The 18,581-nt window shown below is 40.0% G+C and overlaps 1 protein-coding gene across 8 annotated transcripts in view; it reads left to right on the top strand.

Annotated features, from left to right (window-relative positions):
• Positions 1–18,581, top strand: part of LOC149313473 (EH domain-binding protein 1-like) — a 318,359-nt gene that overhangs the window by 223,042 nt on the left and 76,736 nt on the right. For all 8 annotated transcript variants that reach the window (XM_089519151.1, XM_089519153.1, XM_089519155.1 and 5 more), the window contains one exon: positions 16,878–17,025. In XM_089519151.1, the coding sequence (XP_089375277.1) occupies positions 16,878–17,025 (148 nt within the window). The remainder of the gene's footprint in view (positions 1–16,877; positions 17,026–18,581) is intronic.

An 18,581-nucleotide genomic window follows, 5' to 3' on the forward strand; every position in this document is an offset into this window, starting at 1 on the left:
TGACTTTCTTCTGCGTTTTGCAAAAAGAAAGGCTATGCCCACCGCCCACCCCTTTTGTGTGTTGAAAAAGGCAGAGATCAGGCCATCCCAAGAGAAATGAGCAGGTGTGGCCATTTATAAACATGTTTCCTTATATTATAAATCAGCATAAAGTTTTAAATTATGTGAAAAGATCTGCTGAACACTTAATGTTTCATCCTTTTTATGCAAACAAGAGCTGATCAAGCTTGCACTGAAAATTCAACCTGCACAAACCTTTAAAGATCTTTGGGGGGGGGCGGTGTCTTAATTTTTCCTTCTTTGTTCTGTTGCATGTGAATAGGTACCTTTTTGGTAATCCTTGCCTCTGGACAAACCCAGAATTCTTTCTCCTTCTAAGTGGCTAATAACAAAGCCGTTCTTCCTGTCTAACGATGAAAGGGTGGCAGTCAAGTTCTTTTTCCTAGCTGGATTATGTAATTGGGGCATGTCATGGACAATTTTAAGAGTTGGAGTTCTGCAAATGCTTTCCATGTTATGCACAGATGTATTTGCATTTATGTTAGCACATTAATGAATATTGTGCTTTCGATTCTGCAGCATGATGCTTGAGAAATAATTTAAGATAAACTCAATTTAATTAATAGTATGTTTATGTCTATAACTTAACATAGTACAAAGAAAAGAATAAAAACACTTCAGGTTTTTAGGAAAATAGTTTTCAAGAAATGTGCTTTAGCTGAGTTGCAAATTAGTTGTGTTCTGCAAAGCACAAACTTCCTAGTTTTTGTGGTGTTACAAAATCCAGTCTGAAATGTTGATTGGTTTTATAGATGGATTAATCATCTCACCAACTGCACTGACAATTTCTCACATTCTAATTCACCTTCACAAATCCACAGCATTATTTTTGGCCCAAGTAATGTCAGTTTCTAACATCAGCGGCAAGTACAAAAAGGACCCCCTAATGGCAGCCATTTTTATTTGCTTCTTAAGATCCAAAAGCTGCTGAAAGAACAATTGGATAAAGTTGAGGATTGTAGGGGTTTGATTTTCTTGTTCCTGTGAAATGAAACTTTAATTCTTTTTCTTCTCATTCCCCATAAAGCCAGAAGTCTGTTAGGGGGGTATAGCTGTGTCAAAGCTGTTGGGATGCCACTGCTGATCACTTTAATTACTAGGACTAAGGAGGATAAAATTAAAAGTAGCACCATTGAAGCAGTGGAAGAAAGCTTGCTGAGATGTCGGTGAACTGTGAAATATAAAAATTGCATACAAATACTTTTTTATGAGAGGAAAACAAGGAATTACATTATTTATTCTTGAAGAGTTCCTAAATACTGGAAGCCTCATATATAGTAGATCCTGAGGCAATCACAAAGTCTGGGGAAGGATTTATGGGAGTAAAATGTATGTGCAGTATGACAAGAAGTACAGTATTTGCCTATCATCTGCTTTCTTTTCTTTTTTTTAAAAAAGTGTGCAGACTGAAACATCAATCAATATAAACTGGAGGGTAAGGGAAGTAGCCTAGAGCTTATCATAGTAAATTTGAACTTTTATCCTTTTTTTCATATTAGAGATTTTGTTTAAGTATCATAATGGGTCTTTCCTTTATAGTTATGGAAAATAAAAAGGCTTTGTGTGATGGGGTTTATTATTTTATTGACCCAATTTGTGCCACACACAATACAATGTGCCCGCGTTATACGCGGACTTGAGCGTACGCACTCAAGCCGAGGGGAACCTATGGAGAACCCGCGGGGCACCAGGGGCAGCACATCCCATTCGGATGAATGGGGTGCGCGCCTGTGGCGCACGCATGCTGCCGTGACACTGCGCGCACGAGCCCCATTCAAATGAATGGGGCTCGAGCATAGGCGGAATTCGCCTTACGCGGGGGGGTCCAGAACGGATCCCCCGCGTAAGGCAAGGGTCCACTGTATTAATTTTCCCAGCAAAGCTTCTGAGGGTAAAATTTGGTAGTATCTGAGAGATGTCACAACTCACAATTTCACATCTTTTTGTCCCCTCTTCCTGGTTATATTTGTAGTCTGTGACATGACTTCATTATATGAGAGGGTGCTGAAAAGTTCTCAACTCAGCCAAGAAGGGAATGACCTATAGCTATGAAACATACATGCTATTCCATATTGGTAGAATTCAAAGATATAGCCATGTTGGTCTGTAGAATCAGTACATAGAGAGATCTTGTAGCACCTTTGAGACTAAATGAAAGAAAGAAATTGGCAACATGAGCTTTACTAGACTGTAATCTACTTCCCCAGATGCATTTGGTGGAGTGGAAGACAGGCTTCCACTCCACTCTACTAAATGCATCTGAGGAGATAGACTGAAGTCTACAATAGGTCATGATGTCAATTTCTTTCATTTAATCTCAGAGGTGCTACAAGAACTCTCTACATGCTATTCCATATGTTCACCCCAAAGTTTGATGCACTCAGCAAATCATTTTGCAGGTTTCATCAGTCCTTCCAAAAAAAATCTCTGATGTCTAGTCACTTAAATTCTGCTCTGCTGCTGTTGTCACCTCTGAATCATTTGAAAGTTTCCTTCCCTTCAAAGGTTTGGAAACAGGAAATAGTGAGATGGAGCAAGATCTGGTGAGTAGAGTGGATGGTCTATGTACTCAAACCCAAAATTCTTCAGAACATCCATTGTTTTGCCAGACCTGTGAACAGGTGGATTGTCCTGCAAAAAGAGAACCCCTTTCTGCAGTTTCCCTCACCATTTTACCTTCAATACTTCCCTTAAGCAGCCCAGCAATTTAGACTAGTATTCTGCATTCACTGTTTGCCCTTCTGAAGATAGTCATCAAAATACCTTCCTCAACCCAAGAAACTGTGACCATGATATTTCCCACTGACCTCTGAATCTCAAATTTCTTTGGCCATGGAGAACCCAAATGCCACTACAAAGACTGTTGTTTGGTCACCAGATCATAGTGATATAACCATGTTTCATCAATAGTAATGAGTCATCCCAGAAAATATCACTGGATCACACAAAATGCTGCAAAATCAACTTGGATGTATCCACCTGATTTTGTTTCTGGTCAGCATTCAAACACTTCAGCACCCACTTGGCTGACAGCTTTTGCGCAACCAACTGTCCTTGAATTGTAAACCCTGTGCATTCCTGGGATATCTCTAGGGTCTCAGCAGTTGTAATTCACCCATCTGCCAATATCAGCTCATGACCACACTCAACTATTTCACCAGTTGATACCGTTGAAGGTGTACCAGACCTTGCTGCACCTTCAGATTTCCACGGTGAAAGTTGGAACGCCACTTCTTCATTGTTGAGTATGATGTGCACTTGTTATTCAATGTTTATATCATACACTGCTGGATTTCCCTTGGAGTTTTCTTCTGCAGGAACAGGAACTTCATGACAGCCTAGTTTTCTTCTGCAGGAACAGGAACTTTGTGACACTTGAAAATTCCATACTTTAAGTTGACATGGTTGGAGTTGGAGTTCCCCAGGGCTCTGTTCTGGGTCCCCTTCTGTTTTCTCTCTATACACTGTCCTTAGGAAAACTCATTAGCTCTTTTGGTTTTTCCTACCATCTGTATGCCGATGACACCCAGTTGTATCTTTCCGCCCCTGACCTTTCTCCAAGGCTTGAACAGCAAGTTTCGTCTTGCCTCACAGCTGTCTCGCAGTGTATGCGCCATCGGCGTTTGAAGCTCAAGATGTCCAAGACGGAGCTTCTTGTCTTTCCTCCTAAGCACACCCTTCAACACTCCTTTTCTGTCTCTGTGGACAACATTTCTATTCAACCAGTCCAGCAAGCCCACAGTCTTAGTTTTATCTTTGATTCTTCTCTGTCATGTATCCCTCAGATCCAGACCACACCCAAGGCTTGTAGATTCTTTTTGTACAATATTGCCAAAATCCAACCATATCTCTCCGCCTCTACTGCCAAGATCCTGGTCCATGCCCTAGTGATCTCACGACTTGATTACTGTAACGTCCTCCTGGCTGGGCTTCCTCTTTCTCATCTCCGTGCTTTAATCTCTGTCCAGCATTCAGCTGCACGCATTATCACTTCCACCAACCGCTCTGACCACATCTCTCCTGTGTTGGCATCCCTTCACTGGCTCCCCCTCCCTTTCCGCATTCATAATTGTCACTTACTATTTGATGTTCTTTTGGTGCCTGTTTATCAAACCATTTCCTGTATTGCTATGTACTGTATATGTATTATCCTACTTGAGAATATGTATTTTCCCTGGAAGAAGATTAACCATCCATTATGAAGCCAAGCCAGGCCTTGGAGGTAGAGAGGAACTGCTGGACCTCTTACCCTTTCCCTCCACCACTCCCTTCTCCTTCTGTGTCATGTCTTTTTAGATTATAAGCCCGAGGGCAGGGAATCGTCTAAGTAAAAAGATTGTATGTACAGCGCTGTGTAAATTTACAGCGCTTCATAAATAAAGTGGATTGGGCCAATGATGTTTCAGTACCTGCTCGTAGAATCATAGGATCACATAGCTGGAAGGGACCACAAGGGTCATCTGGTCCACCCCCTGTCCTCTCACGAACATGCAGGTATACACAACTAAAGTACTCCTGAGAGTTAATCATCCAACCTCAGCTTGAAGACTTCCAAAGAAGGAGAGATAATTAACCTCTGATGCAGTCCATTTCATTGACTAATAGCTCTTACTATCAAAAAATCTTTTCTAATGTTTAGGTGAAATCTCTGTTCTTGTAATTTGAATCCATTGGCTGATGTCATAGCCTCTGGAGCAACAGAAGGCAAGTTTGTTCCATCTTCTTTTTCATGGTGTCTGGTTTCATGGCAACCCTGTGTCCCCATTCTTTGTCTAATCCTTGGCTACTTCTTTTGTGATATCTCAGATTGCCTCGGACTGCTTGCAACCATTCTTCAGAATGTCCCTCAGTTTCATTTTTCTCTCTCAATTTCATAGAATCATAGAAAGAATGAGACTCCATCACACTCCGAGGGAATGTGTTGAACAGTGCTTACTGCCTGGAAGTTCCTCCTAATATTTAGGTGGAATCTCTTATACTGTAATTTTCATCCATTGTTCCAAGTCCTATTCTCTGCAGCAGCAGAAAACAAGCTTGCTCCGTCCTCAATGTGACATCCCTTCACATGTTTAAACAAGGCTATCATATCACCTCTTAGCCCTCTCTTCTCCAGGCTAAACATACCTAGCTCCATAAGTCTCTTCTCATAGGGCATGGTTTCCAGACCCTTCACCATTTTGGTTTCCCTTCTCTGGACATGCTCCAGCTTCTCAACATTCTTTTTGAATTGCCCAGAACTAGGTGAGGCCTGACCAAGGTAGAACAGAGTGACACTATTACTTCCTTTGATCCGGACACTATACTTCTATTGATGCAGGCTAGAATCTCATTGGCCTTTTCAGCTGCTGTATGACACTTTTCACTCATGTTCAACTTGTGGTCTACTAGGACTCCTAGATCCCTTTCACGCATACTGTTGTCAAGCCAGGTGTCCTCCATCCTCTAACTGTGCATTTGTGTTTGTTTGTTTACCTAAGTGTAGTGCTTTACATTTCTCCATGTCAAAATTCATTTTGTTAGTTTTTCCCCATCTTTCTAATCTATTAAGATCATTTTGAATTTTGATCCTGTCCTCTGAGGTATAGTCCACATTTGACTAGCTTGTTTGCAAGAATCCCATGGCGGATCTTGTCAAAAACCTTACTGAAATCAAGATATGCTACATCCACAGCATTCCCTTCATCTACCAAGCTGATAATTTCATGAGAGAGAGAGAGAGATCAGATTAGTCTGGCATGACTTGTTTCTCTGAAACCCATGTTGACTTTTTGCGATTATGTCATTCCCTTCTAAATGTTCACAGACCTTCTGTTTAATGGCCTGCTCGAGAATCTTTCCTGGTATTGGTGTCAGGCTAATTGGGTGGTAATTGTTGGGATCCTCTTTTGTTCACTTTTGGAAGACATGGACAACATTTGTCCTCTTCTTCTCCTGTTCTCCAGGAATTGTCAAAGATTATTGCCAGTGGCTCTGAGATTACTTCTTCCAGTTCTTTTAATACCGCTGGATGTAGTTCACCTTACCCTGGAGACTGGGATTCGTTTAGATTAGCTTTTCTTACTCTGTGCTACATTTAGCAATAGCAATAGCAAGTACATTTCTATACTATTAGTGCACTTAAGCACTCCTTAAGCGGTTTACAAAATGTACGCTTCATTTCCCCTGCTGCATCATTTGCTCCATTTTCCTCAGTTTGAGCAGTATTCTCCTTTTGTGAGAAGACTGAAGCAAAAAAGGTGCTGCCATTTGTCATCTTCTCCACGCAAAGGTCCCCATCATTTCTGTCTTCTTCTTTTTGCTGTGGACATAACCAAAATATCCCTTTTTATTTTTCTTAACCTCTCTAGCAAGCCTGAGCTCATTCTGTACTTTATCTTTTCTGTCTTTCCCCCTACAGATGCTAGCTATTTCTTTGAATTCCTCTTTGGTGATTCCTCTTTTTTCTATTTCTAATAAATGTCTCTTTTAAAACTTAGCTCAGTTGAAAAATTTAGTCATCCATCCTGGTTTCTTGAGACATCTCCCATTTTTCCTCTTCACTGGAACTGATTGAAATTGTGCCTTCAGTATCTCCTTTTTAAGAAATTCCCATCTGTCCTGAACACCCTTCTCTTTTAATATTCCTGACCACGGGATCACCCTCAATATTTCCCTAAATTTACTGAAATCAGCTTTCCCAAAGTCTATCCATGTCTGTCTATGCTTGGCTTCCCCTTTCCACTGTATAACAAACTCCAGGAAAATGCGATCACTCCCACCTAAGAATCCCACCACTATGCTCCCATCTTTTTTTCTAGTGTGATAACTAGAAAGGCATCATCCAATTCCTCAGTCTGACTTGGGGGTCTATAGTAGGCTCCCACGATAACATCCCTGTTATTTCTTACCCCTTTAATTTTTATCCAGCTGCTCTCCACCTGGCTTCCAAGGTTTGTGTGGATTTGGCCTGTTTTTGTTTCCCAATTCTTTTGTTGTGCAGAAAGCAAGCTTTCTCCATCTTCTACATGTTATCCCAACGAATATTAGAAGATTGTATGTTTTTCACTGCCTGTTCACTGACTAATAAGAAGGGGAAATATACACCAGAATGTCATCATGTTGTGTGCTTGTGTTACAGGTTATAAAACTAAACTAAAGATGACTAATCTAAGGAGTTTATCACTCTAGGGAGATACCGTTGGGAGATGGGAATTAAACTAGATTTAAACCAAAAAAAAAAACACCCACAAATGACCGAAGTTTATCAGACAACTTCAATGTTAAAGTGAAAAACGCGAAGTTAATCCAAACGCAAAGCAGAGAAAAACAGCAGCTTTTTACTTTTGGAACATTGCAAAAGTAAAAAGCTGCCAATTTTCTCTGCTTTGGGTTTAGATTAACTTCACGTTATTTCACTTTGGCAGTCCCCTAGTGTTTATCACTACCTGAATTTGCAAGTTTTTTAAAAATTTAAATCTAATTTAACTCCTGTTTTCCAGTGAGATCTCCCTAGTGTGATAAACTCCTAAGACAAGATGAACCTTTTCACTCATCATGTCTCTAGGGTTAAAAATAGACTCCCTTTTCTGGAAAAGATGAACTAAACTCAGCTTCTTTTATCAGAGTTCACAAGTGGAAGCATTTGATCTCTTAGGTCTCTCTGAGACTAGTTTTAGCAATGTAAGACAGGCAGTATGTAAGTTTCACAGCTAAAAACTTTACTAATTACATTTAAATGTGCATTGAAACATATTTACATGCAGTGCCTAAGCTCTTCTAACAACAGAAACATTTCAGGGAGAAGAGCTTAGATACATCCCCACATTGAGTGACTGAGCAAATGGGGAAAGTTCTAGAGACATCATGTATATTGTATATACTCGACTATAAGTCGAGAAATTTTTGCCCCCGAATGGTCCCCAAAATCCTGGGGTAGACATATACAAGGGTCAGTGGGGTCCTCAAGAGAAAGCCCAGCTGGGGCGACACTGGGAAGGGCGTGCGTTGGCCCTGCAGCCTTCTCTCCAGCCAGCCAGCCTCCCTCCTCCTGAGAAGGGAAGCCGGCTACAGAGAAGGCTGGGATGGGCGCACGTGCATCCCTCGCAGGCTTCTCTCCAGCTGGGCTCCCTCCTCAAGAGGAGGCAGCCTGGCTAGAGAGAAGCCTACGAAATGAGTCCCTCGCAGGCGTCTCTCCAGCCGGGCTCCCTCTTCGTGAGGAGGCCTCATGAGCAGGCAGCCTGGCTAGAGAGAAGCCTAGGAAATGAGTCCCTCGCAGGGTTCTCTCCAGCCAGGCTCCCTCCTCATGAGGAGGCCTCATGAGCAGGCAGCCTGGCTAGAGAGAAGCCTGGGAAATGAGTCCCTTGCAGGCTTCTCTCCAGGCGGGCTCCCTCCTCCTAAGAAGGCAGCCCGGCTAGAGAGACGCTGATCGTCCCGGAGCCTCTCCCCAGCTGGGCTGCCCCCTTAAGACTGAACCTTGACTTATCCATGGGTCATATAAAAATCCCCATTTCTGCTCCCAAAAGTTGACCTCGACTTATACATGAGGTCGACTTATACATGAATATATACAGTAGGTTAGAAGCATGCAAGAAACCCTTACTGATTAAAGCCCCATTGCTCTAATAGCAAATGGGTGAAGATATGCTTTATTGGGAAACATTTTCGAACAGTGTCCTGTAGAGAAATTTTCAATCAAGTGTTGAAGTTCATGAACAATCCTCTGTTAATAAATAGCACATTCATAGATGTTATTCACCAATTATCCAGTTTGCCCCCTTAACAATTTTTTAGTTAAGTGTCAAGGAAGTACTATATTTTTAAATGGTGCACCTGGAAGGAGTGCATGAAAGCATAACATTCAGGATAGAGACCTGTTACATGGGAAAACAAGTCTTCTAATTCATATGTGCTCTCAGACATCAATTATGTTTTAAGGTAAGGGTAGAAACATGAGCAATAAGGACCTTGTCAACCAAATGTACCATCACATCCAGGCTTTCTCCAACCCCTTTGTCCAGATACAGTCTTTCAAAAAAATAAGTGTCATTTTGCAAAACTGACAGTAACTAAGGGGATGCATGTGAGCTGCCGTGCCTCCAGACTGTGCTAATGGAATGGAGCTGATTTTTCTGTCAATGTCAATTTATCCATTAAACTACATTGTCAAGTGTTCCTTGCTGAGTTTTAAATAGATCAGTTGCATATTAAATTATTCAAGTCAGTGTGAGTATTCAGGATGAATGTGCTTTTTCATGTCAGAATTTATTGTTGTTTATTTTCACTTATTAACATAATCTTGCTTAAAGTCACACATCTGTAGAAGTCAAGTGATATATGTAGAAACGTGAACTACAAATTTTAACCTATACAGAGGATTACAGTGAAACAGGGCTAATCTATTGGTTCACTGACTATATATGGAACAGAATTTTTATTTGTTTGTGGTAGAGACAGGAGTTTCAGGTTTAATACAGGGAGTACTTTAACAAATATATATTCTCATGAAACTGTTACTCTGTGTGTGTGTGTCGTTGGAGGAGCAGGGGAAGACAGCAAACAAATCAAATATGCAATTCTGCTGGAAAGCTCCAAGGCCTAGGAAAAATTGTCTTTATGGTGTTAGGACATTAGTAGAAAAGTAAATCAAGGCAATCTGATAGGGAAGCAGAATTCTGTCAATCAGGCTCAAGGTACTGCGCTGTGTCCATATACTTTGTTTACTGTAGGGTTTTATGAGTTGTAACCTGCCCATGCAAGCTGTTAATGAAGCTAAATCTTGCTGCTTGAGGATTGAATTACAGCACACCTCTGGGCTAATGGTTATAAACAGAAAGTCCCATTAGGCCTGCATTCTGATTCATGCATTTGCATTTTTCCTATTGTACTAAGAACAATGATGAGTAAATAGCTACAAACAAACAATTTACATGGAAATGGGTAAAATGTACCTAATTAGTATTTTGCATTTGTTTTATTAATTACTGTTTAAGCAAAACCGTGGGACTCTTAACAGGGGTAGCAAGTGTGAATTATTCAGTATCATGCCATATTCTGTAAGAAAATTAACTTTCTTACCCAATCTCTTTCTCCTCTTTAAATTGGAGCAAGAATGTCACATGCTTGCCACACTTTCCCTCTTTTTCTCTATCTGTTGTTTTCATGGCATTCCTCTACTAACACATCATCACAGCTATTCAGAGATACAGCATGTCTTCTTCCTTGGTCATGTTAAGGTTCTTGGGCTTCAGACAATGTGATGTGAACAAAGATTTTAACAAATGTTAAGAAGCAGTGGTTGAAACTTCCAGCTCTTTGAAATAATACCATACTGTAGATTTCCTGTACAGCAGGGCACTTATTCTTCTGCCTGACATTTGCCTTGAAATTGGGCTTTTCTAACCAAGATTTGGTTGCATCTGGCCCAGCAGTTCCAGGGGAATGGCTTCACAAAATAGTTTGTAGCTCTCTTAAGCCCAAAGCATGCATAATAATATGATGACAGCAAAAAACCAAAAACGTACGAGTACATTTGTATATGCACTTAAGCAGTGCTCTTCAGAATATCAGTCTTCTCAAAGTTGTAAAGAAGATAGAAGGTATCATAGTAGGAATGCATGTGCATAGAAGAAATGCCCACTTTTTCAAGAGAAAGAACAAGAACAACCTTTTTCTGGAACACAAAAGGACATGTATAGTAACAGGAAAAGATAGATCAAATGATGGTTGCTGAAGTCTGTTGACATTATGAAGTAACAAGTACATTGTTTTTTGTGAGTTTTTCGGTCTATGTGGCCATATTCTAGAAGAGTTTATTCCTGACGTTTTGCCAGCATCTGTGGCTGGCATCTTCAGAAGACACTGTTAACTAATATGTATGGCCTTATACTTGCTCCATTTGTTTGGAGCAAATGGTAAAGTGGACATAAACATGTGATTATCCTTGTGATAAAAAGGTGACAAACTGTAGGGGGTGATATTATCTCTATTACTAAGCCGAGGGAAGCAGTGTTGTCAAAGATGACTCCGTGGTCATGTGGCCAGCATGATTACATGAAATCCTGTTACCTTCCCACCAAAGCTGTACCTATTTATCTACTTGCACTTTTACATGCTTTTGAACTGCTAGGTTAGCAGAAGCTGGGACTAGTGATGGGGGCTTACTCTGTCATGCAGTGCTTGAGTCTCGAACTGCTGATCCTCAGAGTCAGCATCTTAACTGCTAAGTCACTGTGTCCCTACATTCTTGTGGTATCTTTATCACAGTGTTTGCATTGTTTATTTGATTTGTTTGTTGGTTATGTTTGTTTCAGTAATTTAAAAAAAATAAAGAATGAATTGGCAAATGTTTTAATAACAATAAAGGTATGATTCTTGTAATACCTTTATTATTATTAAAACATTTGCCAGTTTATTCTTTCTTTATTGTTTTTAATGATTAAAACAATATAACCAACAAAAATGCATCTGTGATCCAGTACAGTGAGGTTGATGTTTCGTGACTATACAAATAAGAAAACTCCACCTGATATAACAACAGTTATAATGGAGTACCTTCCCAAAAGTTAATTTCTGAGGAAGGAGGAGTAAGAAGATTGGCATTTTCACTTGCATAACTGATAAATTTATACCAAGACTCATAGAATTTAGAGTGGTCATGGTTATCTCTAGTAGCTCTTACTTTTTCATTTAATTTCTCCATCAGCATGATGTTCCAGATTGCCTAACCACCAAAAATATGACAGGGGATTTAAGCATTTCCACTTAAAAGCAATTTCTAAATGAGCTGCCAAATACATGACTATTTTTTTTATGAAAAAGAGATTCATTTGCCTTATAGAAAAAAGAGAGTAGTCCCAACTTTGCTGATAAAGAAATTGTTTGTGTGTACCATAATTTTACTGATTTCTCCAAATACCAAATTCGAGAAATGAAGTATTCTCAGGCATAGCCACATATGGTAATACGATCCCAACTCATCACATTGTTGCTACCAATACCAATTTGAGCCTTTAGAAAATAGTTCTAATTACATGTAGCCAAATACCACCAATTTATTAATTTTATGCAATGCTCTTTGATAGGCCAGAAGTTTCATTGTCCCTTTTAACCACAAAAATTCCCAGTCAGAATCTGGGATGGTTGTACTCAACTATTTTCCCCACATTAAATTTGTTTCTAGATTATTAGAAAAAGTAAACAAGATTAAAATTCATATAGCCTAGAGGCCGTGCCTTTAACTTCACTTAATAGTATGAACTGCTCAAATGCCAGTAATTTTCTTATTAACGTTTGTCAGTTTGAACTGCAGAGGGAGAAAAATACTGGAGTGTCATTTTTGTAACTCTCACCTGACAGTCTTATACACCCTGGCAGCAAAGCATAGCCCATTTATGTAGCATGAGGGGCCTCCATCTCATAGTCCAGAAAACCAGACTAAATAGAAAGAAGCAGGGCCACCACTTTAGAGCCCATTAAGCTCCTTATGAACTCCTCAGAGCCCCATCCTGAGGCCAACTAAAGAAAATCATAGTAGGATATAACAAGGGCATCCCTATCTGCCATTTTCTGGGAACAGATGAGGCAAAGTTTACAGAGGAAAGAGGGAAAGATGTTTGATGAGTAGTCAGCCAAGTCTTTTCAACAAGGCATCTTTGCCCAGGACAGTGGCTTAATAGAAAACAAGTGCAGCATCCCTGATGGCACCCACTTTATCCTAGGAACACCTTAACCAGTTGGAAGAGTTCTTGCCTGGAATAAGAAGGCTAACAATCCATGGAGGAACTGCAAGGAACATTTGGCCCCGTGCTGCTGTTCAGTATCATTCCTACTCAGCACGGAACCGTGTGTGGGATCACATACAAGAGCAATATGAAAGGAAAAAAAATGGACCTGAATGCATAATCAATATTTGTGAAGAATGAGGGGTGAGACCAAACAATGCCAATGCTCATGCCTTCATCTCATTTACCATTGGATGATGGGAGATTGTAGTTACCATGAGTATACACTTCACCCATGAGCATGGCAGGGAAGCACTGTATGCATTGGCTGTTTGTTCTGTCCTTTGCATCAACCTGTGATCCTAGATAGCAAGTTGCTCATGCTTGCTTGGCCAACAGTGACTGTGGTTGTAGTGCAGTGCTTGGCCTTTACCAAGAAAGATCAGATGGGCAGGAATACCTCATCTGCATGGGGTGGTTCTGGATGGGGTCACACTTCACCTGAAAGACTCTGCCCGCAGTTTGGGGGTGCTCTTCGACTTGTCGCTTCACCTGACAGCTCAAGTGGATGCGACAGTCAGGAGCACTTGTTATCAGCTTCAGCTGATACGCCAGCTGCGCCCCTTCCTGGAGCCAGGAGACCTTGAAACAGTAGTACATGCGCTGGTCACCTCTCAATTGAACTTCTGTAATGCGATCTACATGGGGCTACCCTTGTGCCAAGTTCAGAAACTTCAATTTGTACAAAATATGGCAGCCAGATTAATTACAGGTTCTCATCGTAACAATCACATAACACCAGTTTTGAAATCCCTTCACTAGCTGCCAATTAGTTTCTGGGCAAAGTACAAGGTGTTGGTGATTACCTTAAAAGCCCTACATGGCTTGGATCCAGAATACTTAAGGGATCGCCTTCTTCTGTACTGTCCGTCCCGCACTCTAAGGTCCTTGAGGAAGAATCTACTTCAGCCAATAAAATCTAGGCTAACTTCAGTCACCCAGAGTGCCTTTTCCATCACTGCTCCCAAGCTATGGAATGACCTGCTAAAGGAGATCCACGACATTTCTATTCTTACAACCTTTAAGAAGTCTCTTAAGACGGAGCTCTTCCGGCAGGCCTTCCCTACCTAGTTCTTCTCCCCATTTACTGTGATTTACGTCACTCTGTCCACCAATTCTTCTCTTAAATTAATGAGAAAAATTAAATTAAAATTAATAAAAATTATATTCTTGCCTCAAGAAGAAGAGCCCCCCCTCCGTCCCAACTGTCATCATCAGACCTGGGAGGGAGTGAAAAAGACAGGCCCAATTCCATCAGGCCTAACTGTGAATTTCTGTAACATGTCGCTCTCTTTTATTTTATTGTATTTTATTTATTTTTTGTATTTTATTGTATTGTATTCTCTATATTTTTATTGATGTAACCCGCCTGGATTCCTTGTTATTGGGCGGGCTATAAATAAATCAGTAGTAGTAGTAGTAGTAGTAGTATAATGCTTATAGGAGAAGAGTGTTAAAACAATGCAGTCAAGACAAAACTGAAACAGTATGTGCGTTGGGGGTGGTGGTGCATGTACACATACACACACACCAAAAGAGGTGAAGCAGAATAATGGGAAATAGTTGCAGCAGTTGAATGCCAGCCCCCATCCTTACAGGTCCTGTGTGTCTCAGCTTAATATTGAGTTAGGACTCTAGCAGGGCTGTTTGGTTTTAAGTGTTAATTTTATTATTGTTTGTTATAGTTACTTTTACTATTTATTCTGTGGTTTTAAATCTGGTTGTGCATTACCATGTGAGGACTTACCATAAAAGGCATCTTATTAATCTTTCCCGTCAGTCAGTAACCATATGTGCTTCCCCTTCTCTTGCTTATGTTTGTGAAGGTATCTGTACTGCCACTTCCGTTGTTGGAATGGGGGTCAGAACATCTGGAGTTCCAAGGCAATATAACTCTTGGGCGATCAGTGGAGGTATAGATTAAATGCACCTAGAAGCACATGTCATATATGTGTTTCTTCTCTTTGCTAACCTTGTCATTCAACTGAACCTTGCAGTTCAGGTTAGCCTAGCAGATCAGTTTAACCTATTGTTTTCTTCACACTGATAACAATACATCCTTGCCTAACCCATTGCGCCTTTTCAGCAATTTTGTCTGTGTATGTTTCCTGGCTGGTCACTTCTACTAAAAGAGTATTCTGCCAATGTATCCAAGATATATTCCACAGCCACTGACATACCTACCTGTCATGTCAGCAGTATATCTGGAATTTTACAAGGAGCAGTGAATTTCCATTGCATTCTATTGCCCAGTCTTCCACAACCAGATGCCCTCCAGATTTGTTGAACAGTAGGATTATGGTAGTCATAGTCTAAGATATCTGGAAGGAACCAAGTTGGAAAAGGCTACTCTTGGCCTCTCAGCTGTTGGGTCTCAAGTACAATATAAGCTTTTGCCCTTAGCAACTTTTATAAGTAGCTGTATGAGACTCAAAATATTTGTAATGCTAAAGCATATCATTGAACCTTCTTAAATTGAACAATTCCCTTGTGTACAATGAAGCAGGAAACATTACATATTTTATTGTGACTAGACAAGGAACAATTCACAATTCAAAGATGTCTTCACTTTGCTTTTGTAGAAAAGGTGCAGAAATTGAGTTTTTAAAACAACACAGTGTGTACATGTGTAGTATAACACCTGGTCCCTCTTTGTAGATTTCCCCCTCCCCCAGCACTCTTTTTCCCAGCTAAATCCCACTGTTAGAACAGAATAGATGCTATACAGGGGAGAAAGTGGTAGGTGTGCGGAGAGTTCACCAGTCCTTCCCAGGGTATGACTATTTCTGTTAAAATCCAGTTCCCAGATTTCATGATTGGGGCAGCTCCTTGTTCAAATACATGGAATTGATATCGTTGTATCTAATTTGACAGTGCAGGCCACTATCAGTTGCGTACAATATTTAGACAGTTATTGTAAACAGCAGATAAAGTAGTAAATATATGGCTGTACTACTTCAAAACCCAAATGGGACTATCAGAGTCAAATATTTTGTTAAATAAACCAACAGCAGGACCATAACATGCATAAAAAACATTCCTGCTTATAGAAAACTAGTGTGTCAGATAGATAACTATGATGCAACTCTTTCCACTGATACTTCGCTTTCTATTGCTGTATTCTGACATGCTCCATGCATAGCCTGGAGGACCATGCCAGCTGAAGTCTTACATGAGTGAGACAGGTAACATGCTCTGAAGTATAGTCAAAGTCTCCCTTTCACTTGGCAGAATAATATAGATCGCCAACCTATTCTGGGGTAGGAGAGCTTACCCTGTACTAGTTTGGTTATTTATGTGAGGCGTGTATGTAGTTCAGTTAGATGAAAAATATAATCCTACCACTATTAGATGAACCATTTGATAAAATAAATGGTTAATTTGTTGATTGCATCTACTCACAGTTACATATCTGGAAATACTGGAACAGCTGTTCTTCTTAAACTCTGAAATTTGCACTTTTTGTGTTGAGCCTAGCAGCTGTCTATTAATTTTAAGAATATTTTTATTCTATCATTCCTCCATGAAATACCAGGAAAAATATATAGAGTCCTCTGAATGGCTCCCATTCAACCATTTTCCTTTTTGCATCACTATGTTCTCAATTAAACAGCTCTACTGGTACTACTTTTCCATACATTAGTAGAACTATAATTCTAATATTATAGTAGAACTATAATTCTTCCTGTATGCAGTTTGCCTATGTACATCTCTTTTTATGGCTATATGAACACTTTGAAATTAGTAGGACCTAAGAGTATGCTATGCTTGACTGTGACCATAAAGTATGGATACCTGTCAGTATCAGATTATGTATTTTAAAACCATTTCATTTTTTTTTAAATCTGATACAATAATTGGGAAACTGTATGAGGGGGCTGAACTGATTCCTGGATGACTCTAAAAGTGTGTTGTTGACACCCAACTGATATAGAGCTTCCTATTTATAACATGGGCCAAGCACCATGCTGTAAACCATTTACTATCATGATGATCAGATTGAGAATGAAATTGCATTTCTGTCAATTACTGAGTTGGCAACTGTTCAATATATCTTAGCAGCAAGATGAAGAGCGGCGTCGGCAGCTGAGAGAGAGAGCTCGTCAGCTAATAGCAGAAGCTCGATCTGGAGTGAAGATGTCAGAACTTCCTAGCTACAGTGAAATGGCTGCAGAAAAGTTGAAAGAAAGGTCAATGGCATCTGGAGGTGAGTTAAGGAACCTCATATCTCATTCCTATGGCAACCCAGAAACCTGAGGAAGACCTTTTTGAAATTTGCTTTTATTCACACTTCAGAATGATCTTGCATGTAATTGTTGTTCACCAAAAACACATATCTAAAGATATAGGGCATACCTTATAATTTCACACAATCAAAAGAATAGTCCTCCTCCTTGCGACATGAATAAAAATGTTAAGCTAATGCTAGATGTAGCTAAACATAGAGCATCCCCACTTGCCCACTCATGTATGCAAGGGGCCAACATACACTTGGGAATCACGGATGTTTCAGAAGTGCCTGTTTAAAATAACATATCTCAGGCTTTTATTCATGATATGTCCCAATTTGTGTTTCAACTGATAGTCAACAGACTACCCCAGGTAAACATGGATCCTTGAGGTAGGCTAATTTAGTTCAGTATTAATGGGTAAAATATGCCCTCTTCCATCAGATGAAACTAGTTCTAAGATTAGACAGAAACATGTCTTTGATTTAAAATAAAACAATTTTGAATCAAATAATGGTCTAAAAACAATTTCAAAATATTGTTACACAAGCACTGCAATGAAACTGGAACCAGAGCCCTATTTAAACATATTTTTAATATGATGCAATAATTTCTCAGCTGATAGCCTAATCTTCTTTCTGATAAACTAGTGTTCAGTAGTGGAGGGAGTCACAATTTAACCTTAATTGGTCATAAATCAACTACTTGTTATATTATATCCTATGTCCTTCCAAGGTGATCTGTGTGGTTCTCTCTAAAATTTCTCTAATCTTAAAGTTTAGATATTGGCATGAATTCAGTGTTCTTAGGTGACCATTTGGAGTTCTTAGAGTCCAATCAATAGCTTTTAATACCGTTGCCTATCCTTCTGAATAAACTGTCTGGGTTGGAGGTTAGGACGATGAGAGTTTGGTTCAATTGGGAGGCCAATTCTTGAACATAGTGTTCAGCTCTGTAGCATTTACTGTATATTGCAAGTTACTAAAAGGTTGTGTCTTGTTTCCTCTGCTCTTCTGACATCTACACAAAATCACTGAACCTATCAAGCTCTGTTTCTCTATGAGTTAGTGGAAATGCTGAATCTATGGAGGTGCTGAATCTGGGCTGGATGAGTGTCAATACATTGAAAAGGCACAGAGTCTGTTGACAGATGGTTCATCTGCCACAGTTCTGAATGAGATTGCAATGACAGACCCAGTATTGTCACTGGAGTCCCGGGTTTCTGAGTTTCCAGAATTAAATTTTAAAAATGTCCTGAATACCTCACCCTTCATCATCACGGAATGACACTGGTATCAAATATAATGATGGGAGGGAATACCCTTTCTTACCTGCCCCCCCCCCCCCGCCCTTCCCTTCTCTGCACAGCAATGCATAATTTTATGCATCTGAATCATGTCTCCGCTTACTTACCTTTCCCTCTTTGGAGACTTACTGCAGACCCTTGATAGCTGTGCTTTAAGGCAACAACTTTAATTACATATGATGATATGTTGTGAGTCAGCATATTTAAATGTTATTTTAATAAGCTCAG

Source organism: Sceloporus occidentalis, unplaced genomic scaffold (genome assembly GCF_023333645.1).
Source record: "Sceloporus occidentalis isolate IW3139 unplaced genomic scaffold, rSceOcc1.0.p SCAF_4, whole genome shotgun sequence".
In the NCBI taxonomy this organism is placed as follows: Eukaryota; Metazoa; Chordata; class Lepidosauria; order Squamata; family Phrynosomatidae; genus Sceloporus; species Sceloporus occidentalis.